This window comes from Pseudophryne corroboree (genome assembly GCF_028390025.1).
Source record: "Pseudophryne corroboree isolate aPseCor3 chromosome 3 unlocalized genomic scaffold, aPseCor3.hap2 SUPER_3_unloc_5, whole genome shotgun sequence".
NCBI lineage: Eukaryota > Metazoa > Chordata > Amphibia > Anura > Myobatrachidae > Pseudophryne > Pseudophryne corroboree.
In genome coordinates, this window is record NW_026967541.1 from 993,476 (window position 1) to 1,018,208 (window position 24,733).

The window sequence follows — 24,733 nt, forward strand, 5'->3', positions numbered from 1 at the left end:
CACATGCAGGAAGTAGGGCATGGTTGCCACAGGCTGCTTCCTGGTTACTGGCCCCTCCCCTCCTCCACCCTGCCCACAGCCCCGCCCTCTGTACTAGTCAGCAGTCCTCAGTGCAGGAGGCCGGCGGCCATTTTCTTGTGGACTAGTCCAGCAGCAGCAATAGGTTCCCTGGCCGTGTAGTGACGTCAGGAGCGGCGGCCATTTTCCCCTGGTCTGAGCTCCGCCTTCCTTCTATCATTCCCACAAGGCAGCAGGAGCAGAGAGCAGCCATTGCTGTGTCTGGCAGCAGGTAATGATATTATTATTATTATTATTCTATAGGCTGAGCAGCTCTGGTGTCAGGTTCTGTACTACAGGGGGAGCAGCCTCTGGTGCCTTGTTATAGTGCAGCTGGAGCAGCCTCTGGTGCTGCATTATCCCTGTAGAGGTGGCTGACACTCTAGTGTCCTATTACTGTAATACAGGTGGCGCAGACCCCGCCGTTACCGTAATACAGGTGGCGCAGACCCCGCCGTTACCGTAATGCAGGTGGCGCACACCCTGCCGTTACCGTAATACAGGTGGCACAGACCCCACCGTTACCGTAATACAAGTGACGCAGACCCCACCATTAACATAATACAGGTGGCGCAGAGCCCGCAGTTACCATAATACAGGTGGCGCAGACCCCGACGTTACCGTAATGCGGGTGGTGCAGACCCCGCCGTTACCGTTACACAGGTGGCGCAGACTCCGCCGTTACCGTAATACAGGTGGCGCAGACTCCGCCGTTACCATAATATATGTGGCGCAGACCCCGCCGTTACCGTTATACAGGTGGCGCAGACCCCGCCATTACCGTAATACAGGTGGCGCAGACCCAGTCTTTACCGTAATACAGGTGGCGCAGACCCCGCCGTTACCGTAATACAGGTGGCGCAGACCACGCCGTTACCGTAATACAGGTGGCGCAGACCCCGCGTTACCGTAATACAGGTGGCGCAGACCCCGCCGTTACCATAATACAGGTATCGCAGACCCCGTCGTTACCGTAATACAGGTGGCGCAGACCCCGCCGTTAACGTAATACAGGTGGCGCAGAGCCTGCCGTTACCGTAATACAGGTGGCGCAGACCCAGTCTTTACCGTAATACAGGTGGCGCAGACCACGCCGTTACCGTAATACAGGTGGCGCAGACCCCGCGTTACCGTAATACAGGTGGTGCAGACCTCGCCGTTACCGTAATACAGGTATCGCAGACCCCGTCGTTACCGTAATACAGGTGGCGCAGACCCCGCCGTTACCGTAATACAGGTGGCGCAGACCCCGCGTTACCGTAATACAGGTGGCGCAGACCCCGCCTTTACCGTAATACAGGTATCGCAGACCCCGTCGTTACCGTAATACAGGTGGCGCAGACCCTGCCGTTAACGTAATACAGGTGGCGCAGAGCCTGCCGTTACCGTAATACAGGTGGCGCAGACCCCGTTGTTACCGTAATACAGGTGGCGCAGACCCAGTCTTTACCGTAATACAGGTGGCGCAGACCCCGCCGTTACCGTAATACAGGTAGCGCAGACCACGCCGTTACCGTAATACAGGTGGCGCAGACCCCGCGTTACCGTAATACAGGTGGTGCAGACCTCGCCGTTACCGTAACAGGTATCGCAGCGCCCGTCGTTACCGTAATACAGGTGGCGCAGACCCCGCCGTTAACGTAATACAGGTGGCGCAGAGCCTGCCGTTACCGTAATACAGGTGGCGCAGACCCCGTTGTTACCGTAATGCGGGTGGCGCAGACCCCGACGTTACCGTAATACAGGTGGTGCAGACCCCGCCATTACCGTAATACAGGTGGCGCAGATCCCGCCGTTACCGTAATACAGGTGGCGCAGACCCCGCCGTTACCGTAATGCGGGTGGTGCAGACCCCGCCGTTACCGTAACACGGGTGGCGCACACCCCGCCGTTACCGTAACACAGGTGGCGCAGACTCCGCCGTTACCGTAATACAGGTGGCGCAGACCCCGCCGTTACCGTTATACAGGTGGCGCGGACCCCGCCATTACCGTAATACAGGTGGTGCAGACCCAGTCTTTACCGTAATACAGGTGGCGCAGTTCCCGCCGTTACCGTAACACAGGTGGCGCAGACCACGCCGTTACCGTAATACAGGTGGCGCAGACCCCGCCGTTACCGTAATACAGGTGGCGCAGACCCCACCGTTACCGTAATACAGGTATCGCAGACCCCGCCGTTACCGTAATACAGGTGGCGCAGACCGCACCGTTACCGTAATACAAGTGACGCAGACCACGCCGTTAACGTAATACAGGTGGCGCAGAGCCCGCCGTTACCGTAATACAGGTGGCGCAGACCCCGTAGTTACCGTAATGCGGGTGGCGCAGACCCCGACGTTACCGTAATACGGGTGGAGCAGATCCCGACGTTACCGTAATACAGGTGGCGCAGACCCCGCCGTTACTGTAATACAGGTGGAGCAGACCCCGCCGTTACTGTAATACAGGTGGCGCAGACCCCGCCGTTACCGCTATTCTATACATATAATGGCATTGTACTATATAGGGGAGCGCTATGTGTTGTCCTACTCTACAGGGGGAGCGACCTGTGTTGCCCTTTTATACAGGGGGAGGTGCCTGTGGTGTCATGTTACTATTATTATATAGGGTAAGCGGCATGTATTGTCTTTCTATACAGAAGGAGTGGCCTGTGTTGTCATAATTTACAGGGGTAGCATCCTGTGCTTTCATAGTATACAGGGGGAGTGGCCTGTGTTGTCATACAGGTGGCGCAGACCCCGCCGTTACCGTAATACAGGTGGCGCAGACTCCGCCGTTACCGTAATACAGGTGGCGCAGCCCCCACCGTTACCGTAATACAAGTGACGCAGACCCCGCCGTTACAGTAATACAGGTGGCGCAGACCCCGCCATTAACATAATACAGGTGGCGCAGACTCCGCCGTTACCGTAATACAGGTGGCGCAGAGCCCGCCGTTACCGTAATACAGGTGGCGCCAACCCCGCTGTTACCGTAATAAAGGTGGCGCAGACCCCGCCGTTACCGTAATACAGGTGGCGCAGACCCCGCCGTTACAGTAATACAGGTGGCGCAGACCCCGCCGTTACCGTAATACAGGTGTCGCAGACCGCACCGTTACCGTAATACAAGTGACGCAGACCCCGCCATTAACATAATACAGGTGGCGCAGAGCCCGCAGTTACCGTAATACAGGTGGCGCAGACCCCGACGTTACCGTAATGCGGGTGGTGCAGACCCCGCCGTTACCGTAACACAGGTGGTGCAGACTCCGCCGTTACCGTAATACAGGTGTCGCAGACTCCGCCGTTACCGTAATACATGTGGCGCAGACCCCGCCGTTACCATTATACAGGTGGCGCAGACCCCGCCATTACCGTAATACAGGTGGCGCAGACCCAGTCTTTACCGTAATACAGGTGGCGCAGACCCCGCCGTTACCGTAATACAGGTGGCGCAGACCCCACCGTTACCGTAATACAAGTATCGCAGACCCCGCCGTTACCGTAATACAGGTGGCGCAGACCGCACCGTTACCGTAATACAAGTGACGCAGACCACGCCGTTAACGTAATACAGGTGGCGCAGAGCCCGCCGTTACCGTAATACAGGTGGCGCAGACCCCGTTGTTACCGTAATGCGGGTGGCGCAGACCCCGACGTTACCGTAATACGGGTGGAGCAGATCCCGACGTTACCGTAATACAGGTGGCGCAGACCCCGCCGTTACTGTAATACAGGTGGAGCAGACCCCGCCGTTACTGTAATACAGGTGGCGCAGACCCCGCCGTTACCGCTATTCTATACATATAATGGCATTGTACTATATAGGGGAGCGCTATGTGTTGTCCTACTCTACAGGGGGAGCGACCTGTGTTGCCCTTTTATACAGGGGGAGGTGCCTGTGGTGTCATGTTACTATTATTATATAGGGTAAGCGGCATGTATTGTCTTTCTATACAGAAGGAGTGGCCTGTGTTGTCATAACATACAGGGGTAGCATCCTGTGCTTTCATAGTATACAGGGGGAGTGACCTGTGTTGTCATACAGGTGGCGCAGACCCCGCCGTTACCGTAATACAGGTGGCGCAGACTCCGCCGTTACCGTAATACAGGTGGCGCAGCCCCCACCGTTACCGTAATACAAGTGACGCAGACCCCGCCGTTACAGTAATACAGGTGGTGCAGACCCCGTCATTAACATAATACAGGTGGCGCAGACTCCGCCGTTACCGTAATACAGGTGGCGCCAACCCCGCTGTTACCGTAATAAAGGTGGCGCAGACCCCGCCGTTACCGTAATACAGGTGGCGCAGACCCCGCTGTTACAGTAATACAGGTGGCGCAGACCCCGCCGTTACCGTAATACAGGTGTCGCAGACCGCACCGTTACCGTAATACAAGTGACGCAGACCCCGCCATTAACATAATACAGGTGGCGCAGAGCCCGCAGTTACCGTAATACAGGTGGCGCAGACCCCGACGTTACCGTAATGCGGGTGGTGCAGACCCCGCCGTTACCGTAACACAGGTGGCGCAGACTCCGCCGTTACCGTAATACAGGTGGCGCAGCCCCCACCGTTACCGTAATACAAGTGACGCAGACCCCGCCGTTACAGTAATACAGGTGGTGCAGACCCCGCCATTAACATAATACAGGTGGCGCAGACTCCGCCGTTACCGTAATACAGGTGGCGCAGAGCCCACCGTTACCGTAATACAGGTGGCGCCAACCCCGCTGTTACCGTAATAAAGGTGGCGCAGACCCCGCCGTTACCGTAATACAGGTGGCGCAGACCCCGCTGTTACAGTAATACAGGTGGCGCAGACCCCGCCGTTACCGTAATACAGGTGTCGCAGACCGCACCGTTACCGTAATACAAGTGACGCAGACCCCGCCATTAACATAATACAGGTGGCGCAGAGCCCGCAGTTACCGTAATACAGGTGGCGCAGACCCCGACGTTACCGTAATGCGGGTGGTGCAGACCCCGCCGTTACCGTAACACAGGTGGCGCAGACTCCGCCGTTACCGTAATACAGGTGTCGCAGACTCCGCCGTTACCGTAATACATGTGGCGCAGACCCCGCCGTTACCGTTATACAGGTGGCGCAGACCCCGCCATTACCGTAATACAGGTGGCGCAGACCCAGTCTTTACCGTAATACAGGTGGCGCAGACCCCGCCGTTACTGTAATACAGGTGGCGCAGGCCACGCCGTTACCGTAATACAGGTGGCGCAGACCCCGCGTTACCGTAATACAGGTGGCGCAGACCCCGCCGTTACCATAATACAGGTATCGCAGACCCCGTCGTTACCGTAATACAGGTGGCGCAGACCCCGCCGTTAACGTAATACAGGTGGCGCAGACCCCGTTGTTACCGTAATACAGGTGGCGCAGACCCAGTCTTTACCGTAATACAGGTGGCACAGACCCCGCCGTTACCGTAATACAGGTGGCGCAGACCCCGCCGTTACCGTAATACAGGTGGCGCAGATCCCGCCGTTACCGTAATACAGGTGGCGCAGACCCCGCCGTTACCGTAATACAGGTATCGCAGACCCCGTCGTTACCGTAATACAGGTGGCGCAGACCCCGCCGTTAACGTAATACAGGTGGCGCAGAGCCTGCCGTTACCGTAATACAGGTGGCGCAGACCCCGCTGTTACCGTAATGCGGGTGGCGCAGACCCCGACGTTACCGTAATACATGGTGGTGCAGACCCCGCCGTTACCGTAATACAGGTGGCGCAGATCCCGCCGTTACCGTAATACAGGTGGCGCAGAACCCGCCGTTACCGTAATACAGGTGGCGCAGACCCCGCCGTTACCGTAACACGGGTGGCGCACACCCCGCCGTTACCGTAACACAGGTGGCGCAGACTCCGCCGTTACCGTAATACAGGTGGCGCAGACTCCGCCGTTACCGTAATACAGGTGGCGCAGACCCCGCCGTTACCGTTATACAGGTGGCGCAGACCCCGCCATTACCGTAATACAGGTGGTGCAGACCCAGTCTTTACCGTAATACAGGTGGCGCAGTTCCCGCCGTTACCGTAATACAGGTGGCGCAGACCACGCCGTTACCGTAATACAGGTGGCGCAGACCCCGCCGTTACCGTAATACAGGTGGCGCAGACCCTGCCGTTACCGTAATACAGGTGGCGCAGACCCCACCGTTACCGTAATACAGGTATCGCAGACCCTGCCGTTACTGTAATACAGGTGGCGCAGACCGCACCGTTACCGTAATACAGGTGGCGCAGACCCTGCCGTTACTGTAATACAGGTGGCGCAGCCCGCACCTTACCGTAATACAAGTGACGCAGACCACGCCGTTAACGTAATACAGGTGGCGCAGAGCCCGCCGTTACCGTAATACAGGTGGCGCAGACCCCGTTGTTACCGTAATGCGGGTGGCGCAGACCCCGACGTTACCGTAATACGGGTGGAGCAGATCCCGACGTTACTGTAATACAGGTGGCGCAGACCCCGCCGTTACTGTAATACAGGTGGCGCAGACCCCGCCGTTACAGTAATACAGGTGGCACAGATCCCGACGTTACCGTAATACAGGTGGCGCAGACCCCGCCGTTACTGTAATACAGGTGGAGCAGACCCCGCCGTTACTGTAATACAGGTGGCGCAGACCCTGCCGTTACCGCTATTCTATACATATAATGGCATTGTACTATATAGGGGAGCGCTATGTGTTGTCCTACTCTACAGGGGGAGCGACCTGTGTTGCCCTTTTATACAGGGGGAGGTGCCTGTGGTGTCATGTTACTATTATTATATAGGGTAAGCGGCATGTATTGTCTTTCTATACAGAAGGAGTGGCCTGTGTTGTCATAATATACAGGGGTAGCATCCTGTGCTTTCATAGTATACAGGGGGAGTGGCCTGTGTTGTCATACAGGTGGCGCAGACCCCGCCGTTACCGTAATACAGGTGGCGCAGACTCCGCCGTTACCGTAATACAGGTGGCGCAGCCCCCACCGTTACCGTAATACAAGTGACGCAGAGCCCGCCGTTACAGTAATACAGGTGGCGCAGACCCCGCCATTAACATAATACAGGTGGCGCAGACTCCGCCGTTACCGTAATACAGGTGGCGCAGAGCCCGCCGTTACCGTAATACAGGTGGCGCCAACCCCGCTGTTACCGTAATAAAGGTGGCGCAGACCCCGCCGTTACCGTAATACAGGTGGCGCAGACCCCGCCGTTACAGTAATACAGGTGGCGCAGACCCCGCTGTTACCGTAATACAGGTGGCGCAGACCCCGCCATTACCGTAATACAAAGTGCGCAGACCCCGACGTTACCGTAATACAGGTGGCGCAGACCCCGGCGTTACGGTAATACAAGTGACGCAGGCCCCACCCTTACCGTAATACAGATGGCGCAGACTCCGCTGTTCCTGTAATACAGGTGGCGCAGACCCCACCGTTACTGTAATACAGGTGGAGCAGACCCCGCCGTTACAGTAATACAGGTGGCGCAGACCCCGCTGTTACCGTAATACAGGTGGCGCAGACCCCGCTGTTACAGTAATACAGGTGGCGCAGACCCCGCCGTTACCGTAATACAGTTGGCGCAGATCCCGCCGTTACCGTAATACAGGTGACGCAGGCCCCACCCTTACCGTAATACAGATGGCGCAGACTCCGCTGTTACTGTAATACAGGTGGCGCAGACCCCACCGTTACTGTAATACAGGTGGCGCAGACCCCGCCGTTACCGCTATTCTATACATATAATGGCATTGTACTATACAGGGGAGCGCTATGTGTTGTCCTACTCTACAGGGGGAGCGACCTGTGTTGCCCTTTTATACAGGGGGAGGTGCCTGTGGTGTCTTGTTACTATTATTATATAGGGTAAGCGGCATGTGTAGTCTTTCTAAACAGAAGGAGTGGCCTGTGTTGTCATAATATAAACGGGTAGCATCCTGTGCTTTCATAGTATACAGGGGGAGTGGCCTGTGTTGTCATACAGGTGGCGCAGACCCCGCCGTTACCGTAATACAGGTGGCGCAGACTCCGCCGTTACCGTAATACAGGTGGCGCAGCCCCCACCGTTACCGTAATACAGGTGGCGCAGACCGCACCGTTACCGTAATACAAGTGACGCAGACCCCGCCATTAACATAATACAGGTGGCGCAGAGCCCGCAGTTACCGTAATACAGGTGGCGCAGACCCCGACGTTACCGTAATGCGGGTGGTGCAGACCCCGCCGTTACCGTAACACAGGTGGCGCAGACTCCGCCGTTACCGTAATACAGGTGGCGCAGACTCCGCCGTTACCGTAATACATGTGGCGCAGACCCCGCCGTTACCGTTATACAGGTGGCGCAGACCCCGCCATTACCGTAATACAGGTGGCGCAGACCCAGTCTTTACCGTAATACAGGTGGCGCAGACCCCGCCGTTACCGTAATACAGGTGGCGCCAACCCCGCTGTTACCGTAATAAAGGTGGCGCAGACCCCGCCGTTACCGTAATACAGGTGGCGCAGACCCCGCCGTTACAGTAATACAGGTGGCGCAGACCCCGCCGTTACCGTAATACAGGTGTCGCAGACCGCACCGTTACCGTAATACAAGTGACGCAGACCCCGCCATTAACATAATACAGGTGGCGCAGAGCCCGCAGTTACCGTAATACAGGTGGCGCAGACCCCGACGTTACCGTAATGCGGGTGGTGCAGACCCCGCCGTTACCGTAACACAGGTGGTGCAGACTCCGCCGTTACCGTAATACAGGTGTCGCAGACTCCGCCGTTACCGTAATACATGTGGCGCAGACCCCGCCGTTACCATTATACAGGTGGCGCAGACCCCGCTATTACCGTAATACAGGTGGCGCAGACCCAGTCTTTACCGTAATACAGGTGGCGCAGACCCCGCCGTTACCGTAATACAGGTGGCGCAGACCCCACCGTTACCGTAATACAAGTATCGCAGACCCCGCCGTTACCGTAATACAGGTGGCGCAGACCGCACCGTTACCGTAATACAAGTGACGCAGACCACGCCGTTAACGTAATACAGGTGGCGCAGAGCCCGCCGTTACCGTAATACAGGTGGCGCAGACCCCGTTGTTACCGTAATGCGGGTGGCGCAGACCCCGACGTTACCGTAATACGGGTGGAGCAGATCCCGACGTTACCGTAATACAGGTGGCGCAGACCCCGCCGTTACTGTAATACAGGTGGAGCAGACCCCGCCGTTACTGTAATACAGGTGGCGCAGACCCCGCCGTTACCGCTATTCTATACATATAATGGCATTGTACTATATAGGGGAGCGCTATGTGTTGTCCTACTCTACAGGGGGAGCGACCTGTGTTGCCCTTTTATACAGGGGGAGGTGCCTGTGGTGTCATGTTACTATTATTATATAGGGTAAGCGGCATGTATTGTCTTTCTATACAGAAGGAGTGGCCTGTGTTGTCATAACATACAGGGGTAGCATCCTGTGCTTTCATAGTATACAGGGGGAGTGACCTGTGTTGTCATACAGGTGGCGCAGACCCCGCCGTTACCGTAATACAGGTGGCGCAGACTCCGCCGTTACCGTAATACAGGTGGCGCAGCCCCCACCGTTACCGTAATACAAGTGACGCAGACCCCGCCGTTACAGTAATACAGGTGGTGCAGACCCCGCCATTAACATAATACAGGTGGCGCAGACTCCGCCGTTACCGTAATACAGGTGGCGCAGAGCCCACCGTTACCGTAATACAGGTGGCGCCAACCCCGCTGTTACCGTAATAAAGGTGGCGCAGACCCCGCCGTTACCGTAATACAGGTGGCGCAGACCCCGCTGTTACAGTAATACAGGTGGCGCAGACCCCGCCGTTACCGTAATACAGGTGTCGCAGACCGCACCGTTACCGTAATACAAGTGACGCAGACCCCGCCATTAACATAATACAGGTGGCGCAGAGCCCGCAGTTACCGTAATACAGGTGGCGCAGACCCCGACGTTACCGTAATGCGGGTGGTGCAGACCCCGCCGTTACCGTAACACAGGTGGCGCAGACTCCGCCGTTACCGTAATACAGGTGGCGCAGCCCCCACCGTTACCGTAATACAAGTGACGCAGACCCCGCCGTTACAGTAATACAGGTGGTGCAGACCCCGCCATTAACATAATACAGGTGGCGCAGACTCCGCCGTTACCGTAATACAGGTGGCGCAGAGCCCACCGTTACCGTAATACAGGTGGCGCCAACCCCGCTGTTACCGTAATAAAGGTGGCGCAGACCCCGCCGTTACCGTAATACAGGTGGCGCAGACCCCGCTGTTACAGTAATACAGGTGGCGCAGACCCCGCCGTTACCGTAATACAGGTGTCGCAGACCGCACCGTTACCGTAATACAAGTGACGCAGACCCCGCCATTAACATAATACAGGTGGCGCAGAGCCCGCAGTTACCGTAATACAGGTGGCGCAGACCCCGACGTTACCGTAATGCGGGTGGTGCAGACCCCGCCGTTACCGTAACACAGGTGGCGCAGACTCCGCCGTTACTGTAATACAGGTGGCGCAGACTCCGCCGTTACCGTAATACATGTGGCGCAGACCCCGCCGTTACCGTTATACAGGTGGCGCAGACCCCGCCATTACCGTAATACAGGTGGCGCAGACCCAGTCTTTACCGTAATACAGGTGGCGCAGACCCCGCCGTTACTGTAATACAGGTGGCGCAGGCCACGCCGTTACCGTAATACAGGTGGCGCAGACCCCGCGTTACCGTAATACAGGTGGCGCAGACCCCGCCGTTACCATAATACAGGTATCGCAGACCCCGTCGTTACCGTAATACAGGTGGCGCAGACCCCGCCGTTAACGTAATACAGGTGGCGCAGAGCCTGCCGTTACCGTAATACAGGTGGCGCAGACCCCGTTGTTACCGTAATACAGGTGGCGCAGACCCAGTCTTTACCGTAATACAGGTGGCACAGACCCCGCCGTTACCGTAATACAGGTGGCGCAGACCCCGCCGTTACCGTAATACAGGTGGCGCAGATCCCGCCGTTACCGTAATACAGGTGGCGCAGACCCCGCCGTTACCGTAATACAGGTATCGCAGACCCCGTCGTTACCGTAATACAGGTGGCGCAGACCCCGCCGTTAACGTAATACAGGTGGCGCAGAGCCTGCCGTTACCGTAATACAGGTGGCGCAGACCCCGCTGTTACCGTAATGCGGGTGGCGCAGACCCCGACGTTACCGTAATACATGGTGGTGCAGACCCCGCCGTTACCGTAATACAGGTGGCGCAGATCCCGCCGTTACCGTAATACAGGTGGCGCAGAACCCGCCGTTACCGTAATACAGGTGGCGCAGACCCCGCCGTTACCGTAACACGGGTGGCGCACACCCCGCCGTTACCGTAACACAGGTGGCGCAGACTCCGCCGTTACCGTAATACAGGTGGCGCAGACTCCGCCGTTACCGTAATACAGGTGGCGCAGACCCCGCCGTTACCGTTATACAGGTGGCGCAGACCCAGTCTTTACCGTAATACAGGTGGCGCAGTTCCCGCCGTTACCGTAATACAGGTGGCGCAGACCACGCCGTTACCGTAATACAGGTGGCGCAGACCCCGCCGTTACCGTAATACAGGTGGCGCAGACCCTGCCGTTACCGTAACACAGGTGGCGCAGACCCCACCGTTACCGTAATACAGGTATCGCAGACCCTGCCGTTACTGTAATACAGGTGGCGCAGCCCGCACCTTACCGTAATACAAGTGACGCAGACCACGCCGTTAACGTAATACAGGTGGCGCAGAGCCCGCCGTTACCGTAATACAGGTGGCGCAGACCCCGTTGTTACCGTAATGCGGGTGGCGCAGACCCCGACGTTACCGTAATACGGGTGGAGCAGATCCCGACGTTACTGTAATACAGGTGGCGCAGACCCCGCCGTTACAGTAATACAGGTGGCTCAGACCCCGCCGTTACCGTAATACAGGTGGCGCAGACCCTGCCGTTACCGCTATTCTATACATATAATGGCATTGTACTATATAGGGGAGCGCTATGTGTTGTCCTACTCTACAGGGGGAGCGACCTGTGTTGCCCTTTTATACAGGGGGAGGTGCCTGTGGTGTCATGTTACTATTATTATATAGGGTAAGCGGCATGTATTGTCTTTCTATACAGAAGGAGTGGCCTGTGTTGTCATAATATACAGGGGTAGCATCCTGTGCTTTCATAGTATACAGGGGGAGTGGCCTGTGTTGTCATACAGGTGGCGCAGACCCCGCCGTTACCGTAATACAGGTGGCGCAGACTCCGCCGTTACCGTAATACAGGTGGCGCAGCCCCCACCGTTACCGTAATACAAGTGACGCAGAGCCCGCCGTTACAGTAATACAGGTGGCGCAGACCCCGCCATTAACATAATACAGGTGGCGCAGACTCCGCCGTTACCGTAATACAGGTGGCGCAGAGCCCGCCGTTACCGTAATACAGGTGGCGCCAACCCCGCTGTTACCGTAATAAAGGTGGCGCAGACCCCGCCGTTACCGTAATACAGGTGGCGCAGACCCCGCCGTTACAGTAATACAGGTGGCGCAGACCCCGCTGTTACCGTAATACAGGTGGCGCAGACCCCGCTGTTACAGTAATACAGGCGGCGCAGACCCCGCCATTACCGTAATACAAAGTGCGCAGACCCCGACGTTACCGTAATACAGGTGGCGCAGACCCCGGCGTTACGGTAATACAAGTGACGCAGGCCCCACCCTTACCGTAATACAGATGGCGCAGACTCCGCTGTTCCTGTAATACAGGTGGCGCAGACCCCACCGTTACTGTAATACAGGTGGAGCAGACCCCGCCGTTACAGTAATACAGGTGGCGCAGACCCCGCTGTTACCGTAATACAGGTGGCGCAGACCCCGCTGTTACAGTAATACAGGTGGCGCAGACCCCGCCGTTACCGTAATACAGTTGGCGCAGATCCCGCCGTTACCGTAATACAGGTGACGCAGGCCCCACCCTTACCGTAATACAGATGGCGCAGACTCCGCTGTTACTGTAATACAGGTGGCGCAGACCCCACCGTTACTGTAATACAGGTGGAGCAGACCCCGCCGTTACCGCTATTCTATACATATAATGGCATTGTACTATACAGGGGAGCGCTATGTGTTGTCCTACTCTACAGGGGGAGCGACCTGTGTTGCCCTTTTATACAGGGGGAGGTGCCTGTGGTGTCTTGTTACTATTATTATATAGGGTAAGCGGCATGTATTGTCTTTCTATACAGAAGGAGTGGCCTGTGTTGTCATAATATAAACGGGTAGCATCCTGTGCTTTCATAGTATACAGGGGGAGTGGCCTGTGTTGTCATACAGGTGGCGCAGACCCCGCCGTTACCGTAATACAGGTGGCGCAGACTCCGCCGTTACCGTAATACAGGTGGCGCAGCCCCCACCGTTACCGTAATACAGGTGGCGCAGACCGCACCGTTACCGTAATACAAGTGACGCAGACCCCGCCATTCACATAATACAGGTGGCGCAGACTCCGCCGTTACCATAATACAGTTGGCGCAGAGCCCGCCGTTACCGTAATACAGGTGGCGCAGACCCCGCCGTTACCGTAATACAGGTGGCGCAGACCACACCGTTACCGTAATACAAGTGACGCAGACCCCACCATTAATATAATACAGGTGGCGCAGACTCCGCCGTTACCGTAATACAGGTGGCGCAGAGCTCACCGTTACCATAATACAGGTGGCGCCGACCCCGCCGTTACCATAATACAGGTGGCGCAGACCCCGCCGTTACCGTAATACAGGTGGCGCAGACCCCGCCATTACCATAATACAAGGTGCGCAGACCCCGCCGTTACAGTAATACAGGTGGCGCAGACCCTGCCGTTACCGCTATTCTATACATATAATTGCATTGTACTATATAGGGGAGCGCTATGTGTTGTCCTACTCTACAGGGGGAGTGACCTGTGTTGCCCTTTTATACTTGGGGAGGTGCCTGTGGTGTCTTGTTACTATTATTATATAGGGTAAGCGGCTTGTATAGTCTTTTTATACAGAAGAAGTGGCATGTGTTGTCATAATATACAGGGATAGCATCCTGTGCTTTCATAGTATACAGGTGGAGTGGCCTGTGTTGTCATAATATACAGGGGTATCATTCAGTGTCATCATAGTATACAGGGGGAGCGGCCTGTGTTGCTATAATATACAGAGGTAGCATCCTGTGCTGTCATAGTAAACAGGGGGAGCGGCCTGTGTTGTCATACAGGTGGCACAGACCCCGCCGTTACCATAATACAGGTGGCGCAGACTCCGCCATTACCATAATACAAGGTGCGCAGACCCCGCCGTTACAGTAATACAGGTGGCACAGATCCCGACGTTACCGTAATACAGGTGGCGCAGACCCTGCCGTTACCGCTATTCTATACATATAATTGCATTGTACTATATAGGGGAGCGCTATGTGTTGTCCTACTCTACAGGGGGAGTGACCTGTGTTGCCCTTTTATACTTGGGGAGGTGCCTGTGGTGTCTTGTTACTATTATTATATAGGGTAAGCGGCTTGTATAGTCTTTTTATACAGAAGAAGTGGCATGTGTTGTCATAATATACAGGGATAGCATCCTGTGCTTTCATAGTATACAGGTGGAGTGGCCTGTGTTGTCATAATATACAGGGGTATCATTCAGTGTCATCATAGTATACAGGGGGAGCGGCCTGTGTTGCTATAATATACAGAGGTAGCATCCTGTGCTGTCATAGTAAACAGGGGGAGCGGCCTGTGTTGTCATACAGGTGGCACAGACCCCGCCGTTACCATAATACAGGTGGCGCAGACTCCGCTGTTACCGTAATACAGGTGATATATACAGGTGGAGTGGCCTGTGTTGTCATGATATATAGGGGGAGCGGCCTGTGTTATCATAATATACATGCGGAGGGGCCTGTGGTGTCTTGTTAATATTATTATATAGGGTGAGCGGCATGTATTGACTTTCTGTACAGAAGGAGTGGCCTGTGTTGTCATAATATACAGGGGTAGCATCCTGTGCCATCATAGTATACAGGGGGAGTGGCATATTATACAGGGGTAGCATCCTGTGTTGTCATAGCATACAGGGGGAGCAGCCTGTGTTGTATTTATTATTTATTAGCAGTTTCTTACATAGCGCAGCATATTCTGTTGCGGTTTACAATTACAACATCAGTTATTGAACAAAACTGGGTAAAAACAGACAGACATAGAGGTAGGAAGGACCTGCTTGCATGCTTACAATCTATGGGGAAATAGGCATTGATACACAAGGATAGATGCTACCTGTTGCATAATGGTCCACCAGCTTGCTAGGTTCTTAATGGGTTGTATGATATGATCACCCAGCGATGAGATGAGGTATAGATTGAGAACAGCAGAGGTCCCAAGACTGAGCCTTGCGGTACTCCAACTGATAGAGGTAGAGAAGAAGAGGTAGAATCAGAGAAGTGAACACTGAAAGAGCGATTAGATAGGTAGGATGAGAACCAGGAGAGGGCTGTGTACCTGAAGACCTAGAGATTGTAGTATTTGTATGAGAAGAGAGTGGTCAACAGAGTCATAAGCAGCAGAGAGATCTAGAAGAATGAGTAGTGTGTAGTGGCCTTTAGATCTAGCAGTGACCAGACCATTCACTACTTTGGTCAGTGCCGTCTCTGTGGAGTGTTGGGCATGAAAGCCTGACTGAAGTGGGTCCAATAAATTGTGGGAGTTAAGAATGTGTGTAAGGCGAGTGTAGGCAAGTCTCTCAAGTAGCTTGGAGGGACCTGGTAGCTGAGAAATGGGACGGTAGTTAGGGAGTGTGTTTGGGTCAGAGTTGTGTTTGTTTAGTAATGGGAGTAATCAGTGCATGCTTAAACAGAGAAGGAAAGATACCAGTAGAGAGAGAGATTACAGATTTTAGTTAAGGTTGGGATAAGCACAGGAGACAAAGTTTTACTGACCAGTGAGGGTATAGGATCAAGAGGAGAGGTAGTGGAGTAGGAGGATGGAGGATGGAAAGAGTGTTGATACTTAATCTTCACTTGTGGGATCAAATGAAGAGAATGTGCCAGAGGGTTCAGGTAGGGAATTGAGCAGGTCACTGGCTGAGGAAGAGCATACCATTTCATCTCAGATTTTATCACTCATCCTTGAAGTAGGAAGCAAGTTCTTGTGCACTGATAGTAACTAGTGGGGGAGGTGAGGGAGGGTAAATAAGTGATTTAAATGTATTAAAAAGTAGCTTGGGGTTGGTGGCATGAGAAGAGATTGGAAATATGTTTGTTTGGCAGTGTCCAGGGCCTGATGATAGGAGTGGCAGGTGGTCTTATATGTGAGGAAGTCACTTGGATTCTTAGATTTACACCACTGACATTCTACTTTACGTGACAGTTTTTGTAGGTGTCTTGATGATTTAGAGTGCCACGGTTGGAATCTAAGCCTACGTGGAGCGTGATGGGTAGCTGGAGCCACTTCATCAAGGGCACTCTCTAGGGTCTTGTGCAGGTGGGATACAACAGTGTCCTGTGTGGTAAATGTAGAGATTGACGAGAACAGTTGTTGCAGAGAAGTGGAAAGTTGTTGAAAATGTATATTGTTAGTATTTCTGCGGGTTAGAGGAGGCTTGCTAGGTTTTAGTGTTATAGAATTTAAAGTAATAGAAGAGATTGTGAATGTGATCAGGTTGTGATCAGAGAGAGGGAAAGGAGTGTTAATGATTTCAGAAACTGAGCAGAGCCTGGTGAACACAAGATCAAGGCAGTGGCCCTCCTGGTGAGTAGAGGAGTCAGACCATTGGGTGAGGCCTAGAGAGGAGGTTAGAGAGAGAAGTTTGGAGGCATGAACAGATTGTGGACTGTCAAGAGCTATATTGAAATCGCCAATAATGATGGTGATGTCAGAGGATAAGATGCGTAGGAGCCAGGCAGAAAAATCTTTTAAAAATTGGTGTTCGGGTTGCCCAGGAGGGCGATAGATAGCTGCAACACGCAGAGAGAAGGGGGTGAAAATCCTGATAGAGTGAACTTCAAATGATGTGAATGCGAGTGATGGAACCTGAGGTAGAACAGTGTATGTGAAAAATTGGGACAGTAAAATTCCAACTCTACCACCTTTACTATTACCAGGCCTGGGGGTGTGTGTGAAGTGGAAACCACCGTGTGACAGTGCTGCAGGGGAGGCCGTGTCTGATTGTGTGAGCCAGGTTTCTGTTATAGTCAGCAGATTAAAGTTGTGAGATATGAAGAGGTCATGGATGGATGGTAATTTGTTACAAGCAGATCGTGCATTCCATAAGCCACATTTTAGTGACTTGGAGGGGGATGGGAGACACGTGATATTTATGAGATTAGATGGAGTTCTATGTTGTTTTGAGATAGCTGAGTGTGAGAGGGACAGGTGGCTGGGGCCTGGATTTGGTGATATGGCACCAGCTAATAAAAGCAGAAGAGTGAGATAAATATTGGTGGATGTTCACGAGTGTTTATTCTGGTGGCCAATTGTGGTTGTCAAAGTACTTGCAGAGAAGTAAGTATAAAGCTCATGAGTGGTTAGAAGAGGGGAGTGGAGAATAGAAGCTGTAATGTGCACAGAGGGGTGAGTTTTAGGGTGAGTGGAGAATGTGTTACATTTGGTGAGAATTCCATGAATTGAAATAAGAAACAGTAGTTTGATGAACATGCTGTGGTCGTTTGTGAGATCATTTTGGGTTAAGTGGTGTAGGAATAAGTTGTTTAAGTAAGTTACCTTTCCTTGATGGTGCTCAATGTATGTTCAACTGTTTTTTTAACTGTTCGGATAACACTTCTTATTTCCACACTTATTAAATTCCATGCAAGCTACCCCCAGCAAGCTGACCCCTTGACATTACACAGTGACACCGGGGGACTTGTCTGGGTGATGACTGGAGAGGGGACTGCTGGGAATGGGGCATTATACAGTAACACGGGGGATGTGTCTGGGTGATGACTGGAGAGGTGACTGCTGGGAATGGGGCATTATACAGTAACACCAGGGGGCGTGTCTGGGTGATGACGGGAGAGGTGACTGCTGGGAATTGCACAATATACGGCAACACCAGGGGATGTGTCTAGGTGATGACTGGAGAGGTGACTGCTGGGAATGAGACATTATACAGTAACACCAGGGGACGTGTCTGGGTGATGACTGGAGAGGTGACTGCTGGGAATGGGACATTATACAGTAACACCAGGGGACGTGTCTGGGTGATGACTGGAGAGGTGACTGCTGGGAATGGGGCATTATACAGTAACACCAGGAGACGTGTCTGGGTGATGACTGGAGAGGTGATTGCTGGGAATGGGGCATTATACAGTAACACCAGGGGATGTGTCTGGGTGATGACTGGAGAGGTGACTGCTGGGAATGGGTCATTATACAGTAACAACAGGGGACGTGTCTGGGTGATGACTGGAGAGGTGACTGCTGGGAATGGGGCATTATACAGTAACACCGGGGGACGTGTCTGGGTGATGACTGGAGAGGTGACTTCTGGGAATGGGGCATTATACAGTAACACCAGGGGATGTGTTTGGGTGATGACTGTATCACTGTGTGTGTCAGGTGCCTATAAGGTGTCAGGATGTCACTGTCTATGTCTCCATGCAGGAGGGGAGTATATAGAGGAACACAGGGGTCTGTACAAGGACGTGATGATGGAGAATCACCGGCCCCTCACATCACTGGGTAAGAGGAGACTGTCATGTATTGTACAGGGGAGAGCAGGTATGGGGGACCCCTATATACACACATCATCTGATAATCGCATATATACACAGTACTCAGTCACTGTGTGTCTCCTACAGATGGGTCCAGTAACAGAGATACCCCAGAGAGATGTCCCCGTCCTCTGTGTTCCCAGGATTGTACAGAGGAGAATCACAGGATCCCACAGGAGGATCAGGTAGGTGGGATTTAGGGTCTCCCCAATATACCAAAGTGACAGTCACTATATGATCTGTAGAGGAGCTATGTGTCTTATACACTGATATTATACTGTTTCACCTCAGTTTAATCTAACACTATGCAAGTGCTATTGTATTATTTTTTTGTTATTTAGGAAGAACGTCTGTCTGATATTAAAACAGAAGATAAAGAGGGAGAAGAAGAGAAGTATGTGACTGATATAAAGGCAGAAGATACAGAGGGAGATGAAGAGATGTATGTGACTGATATAAAGGCAGAAGATGTGACTGATATAAAGGCAGAAGATATAGAGGGAGAAGAAGAGACGTATGTGACTGATATGAAGGCAGAAGATATAGAGGGAGAAGAAGAGACGTATGTGACTGATAGAGAGACAGAAGATATAGAGGGAGAAGAAGAGACGTATGTGACTGATATAAAGGTAGAAGATACAGAGGGAGAAGAAGAGACGTATGTGACTGATATAAAGACAGAAGATATAGAGGGAGAAGAAGAGACGTATGTGACTGATATAAAGGCAGAAGATATAGAGGGAGAAGAAGAGACGTATGTGACTTGTATAAAGGCAGAAGATACAGAGGGAGAAGAAGAGACGTATGTGACTGATAGAGAGACAGAAGATATAGAGGGAGAAGAAGAGACGTATGTGACTGATATGAAGGCAGAAGATATAGAGGGAGAAGAAGAGACGTATGTGACTGATATAAAAGCAGAAGATATAGAGGGAGAAGAAGAGACGTATGTGACTGATATAAAGGCAGAAGATATAGAGGGAGAAGAAGAGACGTATGTGACTGATATAAAGGCAGAAGATACAGAGGGAGAAGAAGAGACGTATGTGACTGATATAAAGGCAGAAGATACAGAGGGAGAAGAAGAGACTTATGTGACTGATATAAAGGCAGAAGATATAGAGGGAGAAGAAGAGACGTATGTGACTGATATGAAGGCAGAAGATATAGAGGGAGAAGAAGAGACGTATGTGACTGATATAAAGGCAGAAGATATAGAGGGAGAAGAAGAGACGTATGTGACTGATATAAAGGCAGAAGATATAGAGGGAGAAGAAGAGACGTATATGACTGATATGAAGGCAGAAGATATAGAGGGAGAAGAAGAGACGAATGTGACAGATATAAAGGCAGAAGATATAGAGGGAGAAGAAGAGACGTATGTGAGGGGTGATCAGCAGTGTAAGGAGGAGGAGATCCCTACAGATATCAGCACAGGTGAGTAATAAACACTTATTACAGAAGTCACATATTCTCATTGCTCAGTCACTACAGTAATCTCTTATCCTACACCCTCCTCCGCCATCAGCCCTGTTCTCAGTTGGGTGTTTATAACACAAGGCTATCCATGACAAATATCACATGTAGAGAGTTATTACACACAACACTATAATGTTATTAAAAGTAACAAGAAGAAGTTTATTATTAGTGATTATATATAAATGTGTATATATGTATGTATGTATATAATATAATTAGTATTTTTTTTGTGGAGTGCCTAATTTATATGCATTTTGTTAGATGATGCAGGTGTGAAATATTTCCTGCTATACAGTAGACCTGAGCTCACCAAATACAATTTGCATAAGATTCAGAAATAAAATTAAATTTGAATCTAGAACTACAAGTAAAACAGAGTAAAAGCTTATCACAGGTACATATCTGTATAATCATAAGACAAGCATTTTGCACTTGTTCTCACCCTTGCATGGGCAGGCTCGTTCTTATCCACTCCATTTAAATCTAAATCCAAATTGCATGTCACCAACGCGTTTCCTCAATAGTGACTTCTTCAGGGGTGTTTTCTGTTAAAGGCTTTATCCTCAAATATCAATTGTGTAGACTTGAAATAATTGTGTAACCTTCATACGGTAATTGTGGACTTGTTCATGATGAACACATTCCTAATTACTTGTGAATAATAGTTCCTGCTCTGTGCAGTTCTGAGGTTATGACTTTAGGGAATGTAATGGCCAGGTCCAATATTGCTCAATCTAAGGTCTCCCAGGAGCCTTACTACATACATAAATGTGTCTTGCACTCACTATATTAACTAACAATAATAAACAGTGGAGTTTTAGCTCATGTATTGCTCAGTGCATTTAAGCCTGCAGCCCCCGACAAGGGACCCCACTATACTGCAGGTCCTTCTCTATTGCTCAAAATAATTACCATAAAAACAGCAATCACATTAGTGTTAAACTTTAGATGTGCTCGCAGCGGAGGAACAGTGGCCAAAAGGCTTGAATTGTTTTTTAGAGCACCAGTCTGGCGTGCCACCACATCTAACGTGGCCCTCCAATTCACCAGATCTGGGACTGCTTGGCTGGGTCCGGCATTGTACTGTTGGTGCAGTTCCTGATGCATTTGGAACGATTGGTGGTTGCTAGGGGTCCTTGATGCCTGTGGTCCCGATTTGTCATGATCTACTTTCGCCCACTGTTTCGCCGCTGAGATACTTGGTGTCCATGCTTCTTCCACTGTAGATGGATACTACTCACTGTCTACGAGGGATCACCAACAAACAAATGCCGCCACCTCCTCCAGGCTATGGCCATGGTCTCGGCCAAAACCAATGGCTCCCATTTGCCAGTCGCATCACGTGCACGACCCATGGTTCCATCTGAAAAAGAAACAATATCTCAACAAATTTGCATTGTATCAATACCTCATACATTGACAATGATCATCCAGTAGTTTTAGTGTCACCATCTACACGCATGTGCACGTCCCGTGTCGTTGAACTTTATTTATTTATATCTGTTTTAAAGCCGCGCTCACATCCTCCATGAAAAGCTTCCACCTGGGTGTCATCCAAGGAGCCCCAAACAGTGGTGACCAAATGTAGAGAAGAGTGAAGGAGCACTCACCAGATTTCTAATGCACAGTCACTTTATTGCATACTTGCTAAATCCCGGGCTGACAATAGGGAAGCAGCTTGGGTTATCAGCCTCTGATACACGTGTCCTTTCTAATCCACAAGGTACAGACCAGCACTCAGATTTCAGCTCCTCACTCTCCAAATTGCTAAGTGGGAACAATAATTCATAATTGTCTTGTCAGCTGAATATGCTGGTCAGCCTGGGGCATGATGCCACCCTCGACTGGTGGTCAGGAAGTAGGACAATAATACCCCATCCATGGTTATTTCCTCTTGGACACAGTCCTCATAGATCCCCTGTCAGCTGGTTAATAGGTGTCCATCTTCCATATCAGTAAATGGGAAGGTGTAGTTGTGCAATACCCACTGCTTGCCACCAAATGTGAAGGTCCTAGGTCTATGTATGTGCCAAACTGGCACCCTGGTTCCTTCTCCAAGTCCTACAGATCACACAGGACACAAGAGCAAAGATACAAATGATACCTCTATTTTCTGCTGCGGGGTACACTGGGCTCCACAAGGAATAACATTGGGGTGTAGAGTAGGATCTTGATCCGAGGCACCAACAGGCTCAAAGCTTTGACATTCTTCCCAAGATGCTCAGCGCCGCCTCCTATATCACCCCGCCTCCGTGCACAGGAGCTCAGTTTGTAAGTTGGTGCCATGCAGTGCAGGTAGCTAACAGGTAGGGCTGCTCCAGCAGTCCGGATTATAAGCGTTTATTTGAAGAAAGAAGAACTTTGAAGACTTCAGGGGATGCAGCAGTGTTGAATGTCAGTCAGACATCCCCTGCTGCAGCTCCATCACTCCACCAGCGGCGCTGTATACTCCCATGCCCTGGTTGCCGGGTAACTACAGCAGAGACTCCGGTGTTCTTCTCTAGTCACACACACACGCCGCTGCCCTCCGGGATCGCGTGGCCGCTGGTAGAAGGGGAGGTAAGGGGTCTCTTCGGCCCGCTGTAATCGCTATCCGGCGCGACCGTGGGAGGCGGGCTGCGCGCGCTGGTGTGGACACTTTTAGGGGCGGGCGCTCCACTAATCACCGGGACACATGGCACAGGTGGGGGTTTTTCTCCTATAAAAATCTAGTTTTTAACAGTCCACAGTGCCCGGTGGGGATGTCAGCAGGGGGATAAGGCCTAACCTGCAGCCCCTCCCCCAGCCCCAGGGCGCCATTTGGGTAAATGTTCCTGCCCTGGAGCTGCATACAGTGATCGTGCCGAGCAGGAAAAATTGTGGGTCCCGGGGACCCCTCACTTTAAAAAATTGGGGTCCTACTTCACAGTTTCTGGGTCCCATACCAATGTATGCTTTTGAGCTCCCCTTATGCCTCTCCACATAGCATTAGACCACCCAACATGGTAGATAGCAGTTATGGCAGTATTGGGAGGCAAGTAGGGGGTTAGGTGCAGGTAGTACTGTAGGCAGTGTTAGGGGTAGGGAGGCATCAGTACCCAGGATTCGGTGCTTCCTGCTCCCCGTCAACTTTTAAGATCAGCTTCTCTGTGTCCTTCTTGAAGCCCTACCGCTATAACACGAGGTGTGTGCGTATGCTGGGCACTGTCTGAGTATGGGGTTGGTGCGTATGCTGGGCACTGTCTGAGTATGGGGTTGGTGCGTATGCTGGGCACTGTCTGAGTATGGGGTTGGTGCGTATGCTGGGCACTGTCTGAGTATGGGGTTGGTGAGTATGCTGGGCACTGTCTGAGTATGGGGTTGGTGAGTATGCTGGGCACTGTCTGAGTATGGGGTTGGTGAGTATGCTGGGCACTGTCTGAGTATGGGGTTGGTGCGTATGCTGGGCACTGTCTGAGTATGGGGTTGGTGCGTATGCTGGGCACTGTCTGATTATGGGGTTGGTGAGTATGCTGGGCACTGTCTGAGTATGGGGTTGGTGAGTATGCTGGGCACTGTCTGAGTATGGGGTTGGTGAGTATGCTGGGCACTGTCTGAGTATGGGGTTGGTGAGTATGCTGGGCACAGTCTGAGTATGGGGTTGGTGAGTATGCTGGGCACAGTCTGAGTATGGGGTTGGTGAGTATGCTGGGCACTGTCTGAGTATGGGGTTGGTGAGTATGCTGGGCACTGTCTGAGTATGGGGCTGGTGAGTATGCTGGGCACTGTTTGAGTATGGGGTTGGTGAGTATGCTGGGCACTGTCTGAGTATGGGGTTGGTGAGTATGCTGGGCACTGTCTGAGTATGGGGTTGGTGAGTATGCTGGGCACAGTCTGAGTATGGGGTTGGTGAGTATGCTGGGCACTGTCTGAGTATGGGGTTGGTGAGTATGCTGGGCACTGTCTGAGTATGGGGTTGGTGAGTATGCTGGGCACTGTATGAGGATGGGGCTGGTGAGTATGCTGGGCACTGTCTGAGTATGGGGTTGGTGAGTATGCTGGGCACTGTTTGAGTATGGGGTTGGTGAGTATGCTGGGCACTGTCTGAGTATGGGGCTGGTGAGTATGCTGGGCACTGTTTGAGTATGGGGTTGGTGAGTATGCTGGGCACTGTCTGAGTATGGGGTTGGTGAGTATGCTGGGCACTGTCTGAGTATGGGGTTGGTGAGTATGCTGGGCACAGTCTGAGTATGGGGTTGGTGAGTATGCTGGGCACTGTCTGAGTATGGGGTTGGTGAGTATGCTGGGCACTGTCTGAGGATGGGGTTGGTGAGTATGCTGGGCACCGCTTTGGTTTGGGGATTGTTTGTGTCTATGCTTAGCACTGTGTGTGGATATTGGATTTTATGTATGCTGGTCACTGTGTATGGGGGGATGTATCCTGGGCACTGTGGGTATTGAGTACCCATATACTAG

The 24,733-nt window shown here is 52.2% G+C and overlaps 1 protein-coding gene across 2 annotated transcripts in view; it reads left to right on the forward strand.

Annotated features, from left to right (window-relative positions):
* The first annotated feature begins 248 nt into the window (after window positions 1–248).
* Window positions 249–24,733, forward strand: part of LOC134984340 (zinc finger protein ZFP2-like) — a 68,236-nt gene continuing 43,751 nt past the window's right edge. For both annotated transcript variants that reach the window (XM_063949941.1, XM_063949942.1), the window contains exons 1-4: window positions 249–289; window positions 18,711–18,788; window positions 18,908–19,005; window positions 19,162–20,257. In XM_063949941.1, coding sequence (XP_063806011.1) covers window positions 18,755–18,788; window positions 18,908–19,005; window positions 19,162–20,257 — 1,228 coding nt within the window. In that variant the 5' untranslated portion in view covers window positions 249–289; window positions 18,711–18,754. The remainder of the gene's footprint in view (window positions 290–18,710; window positions 18,789–18,907; window positions 19,006–19,161; window positions 20,258–24,733) is intronic.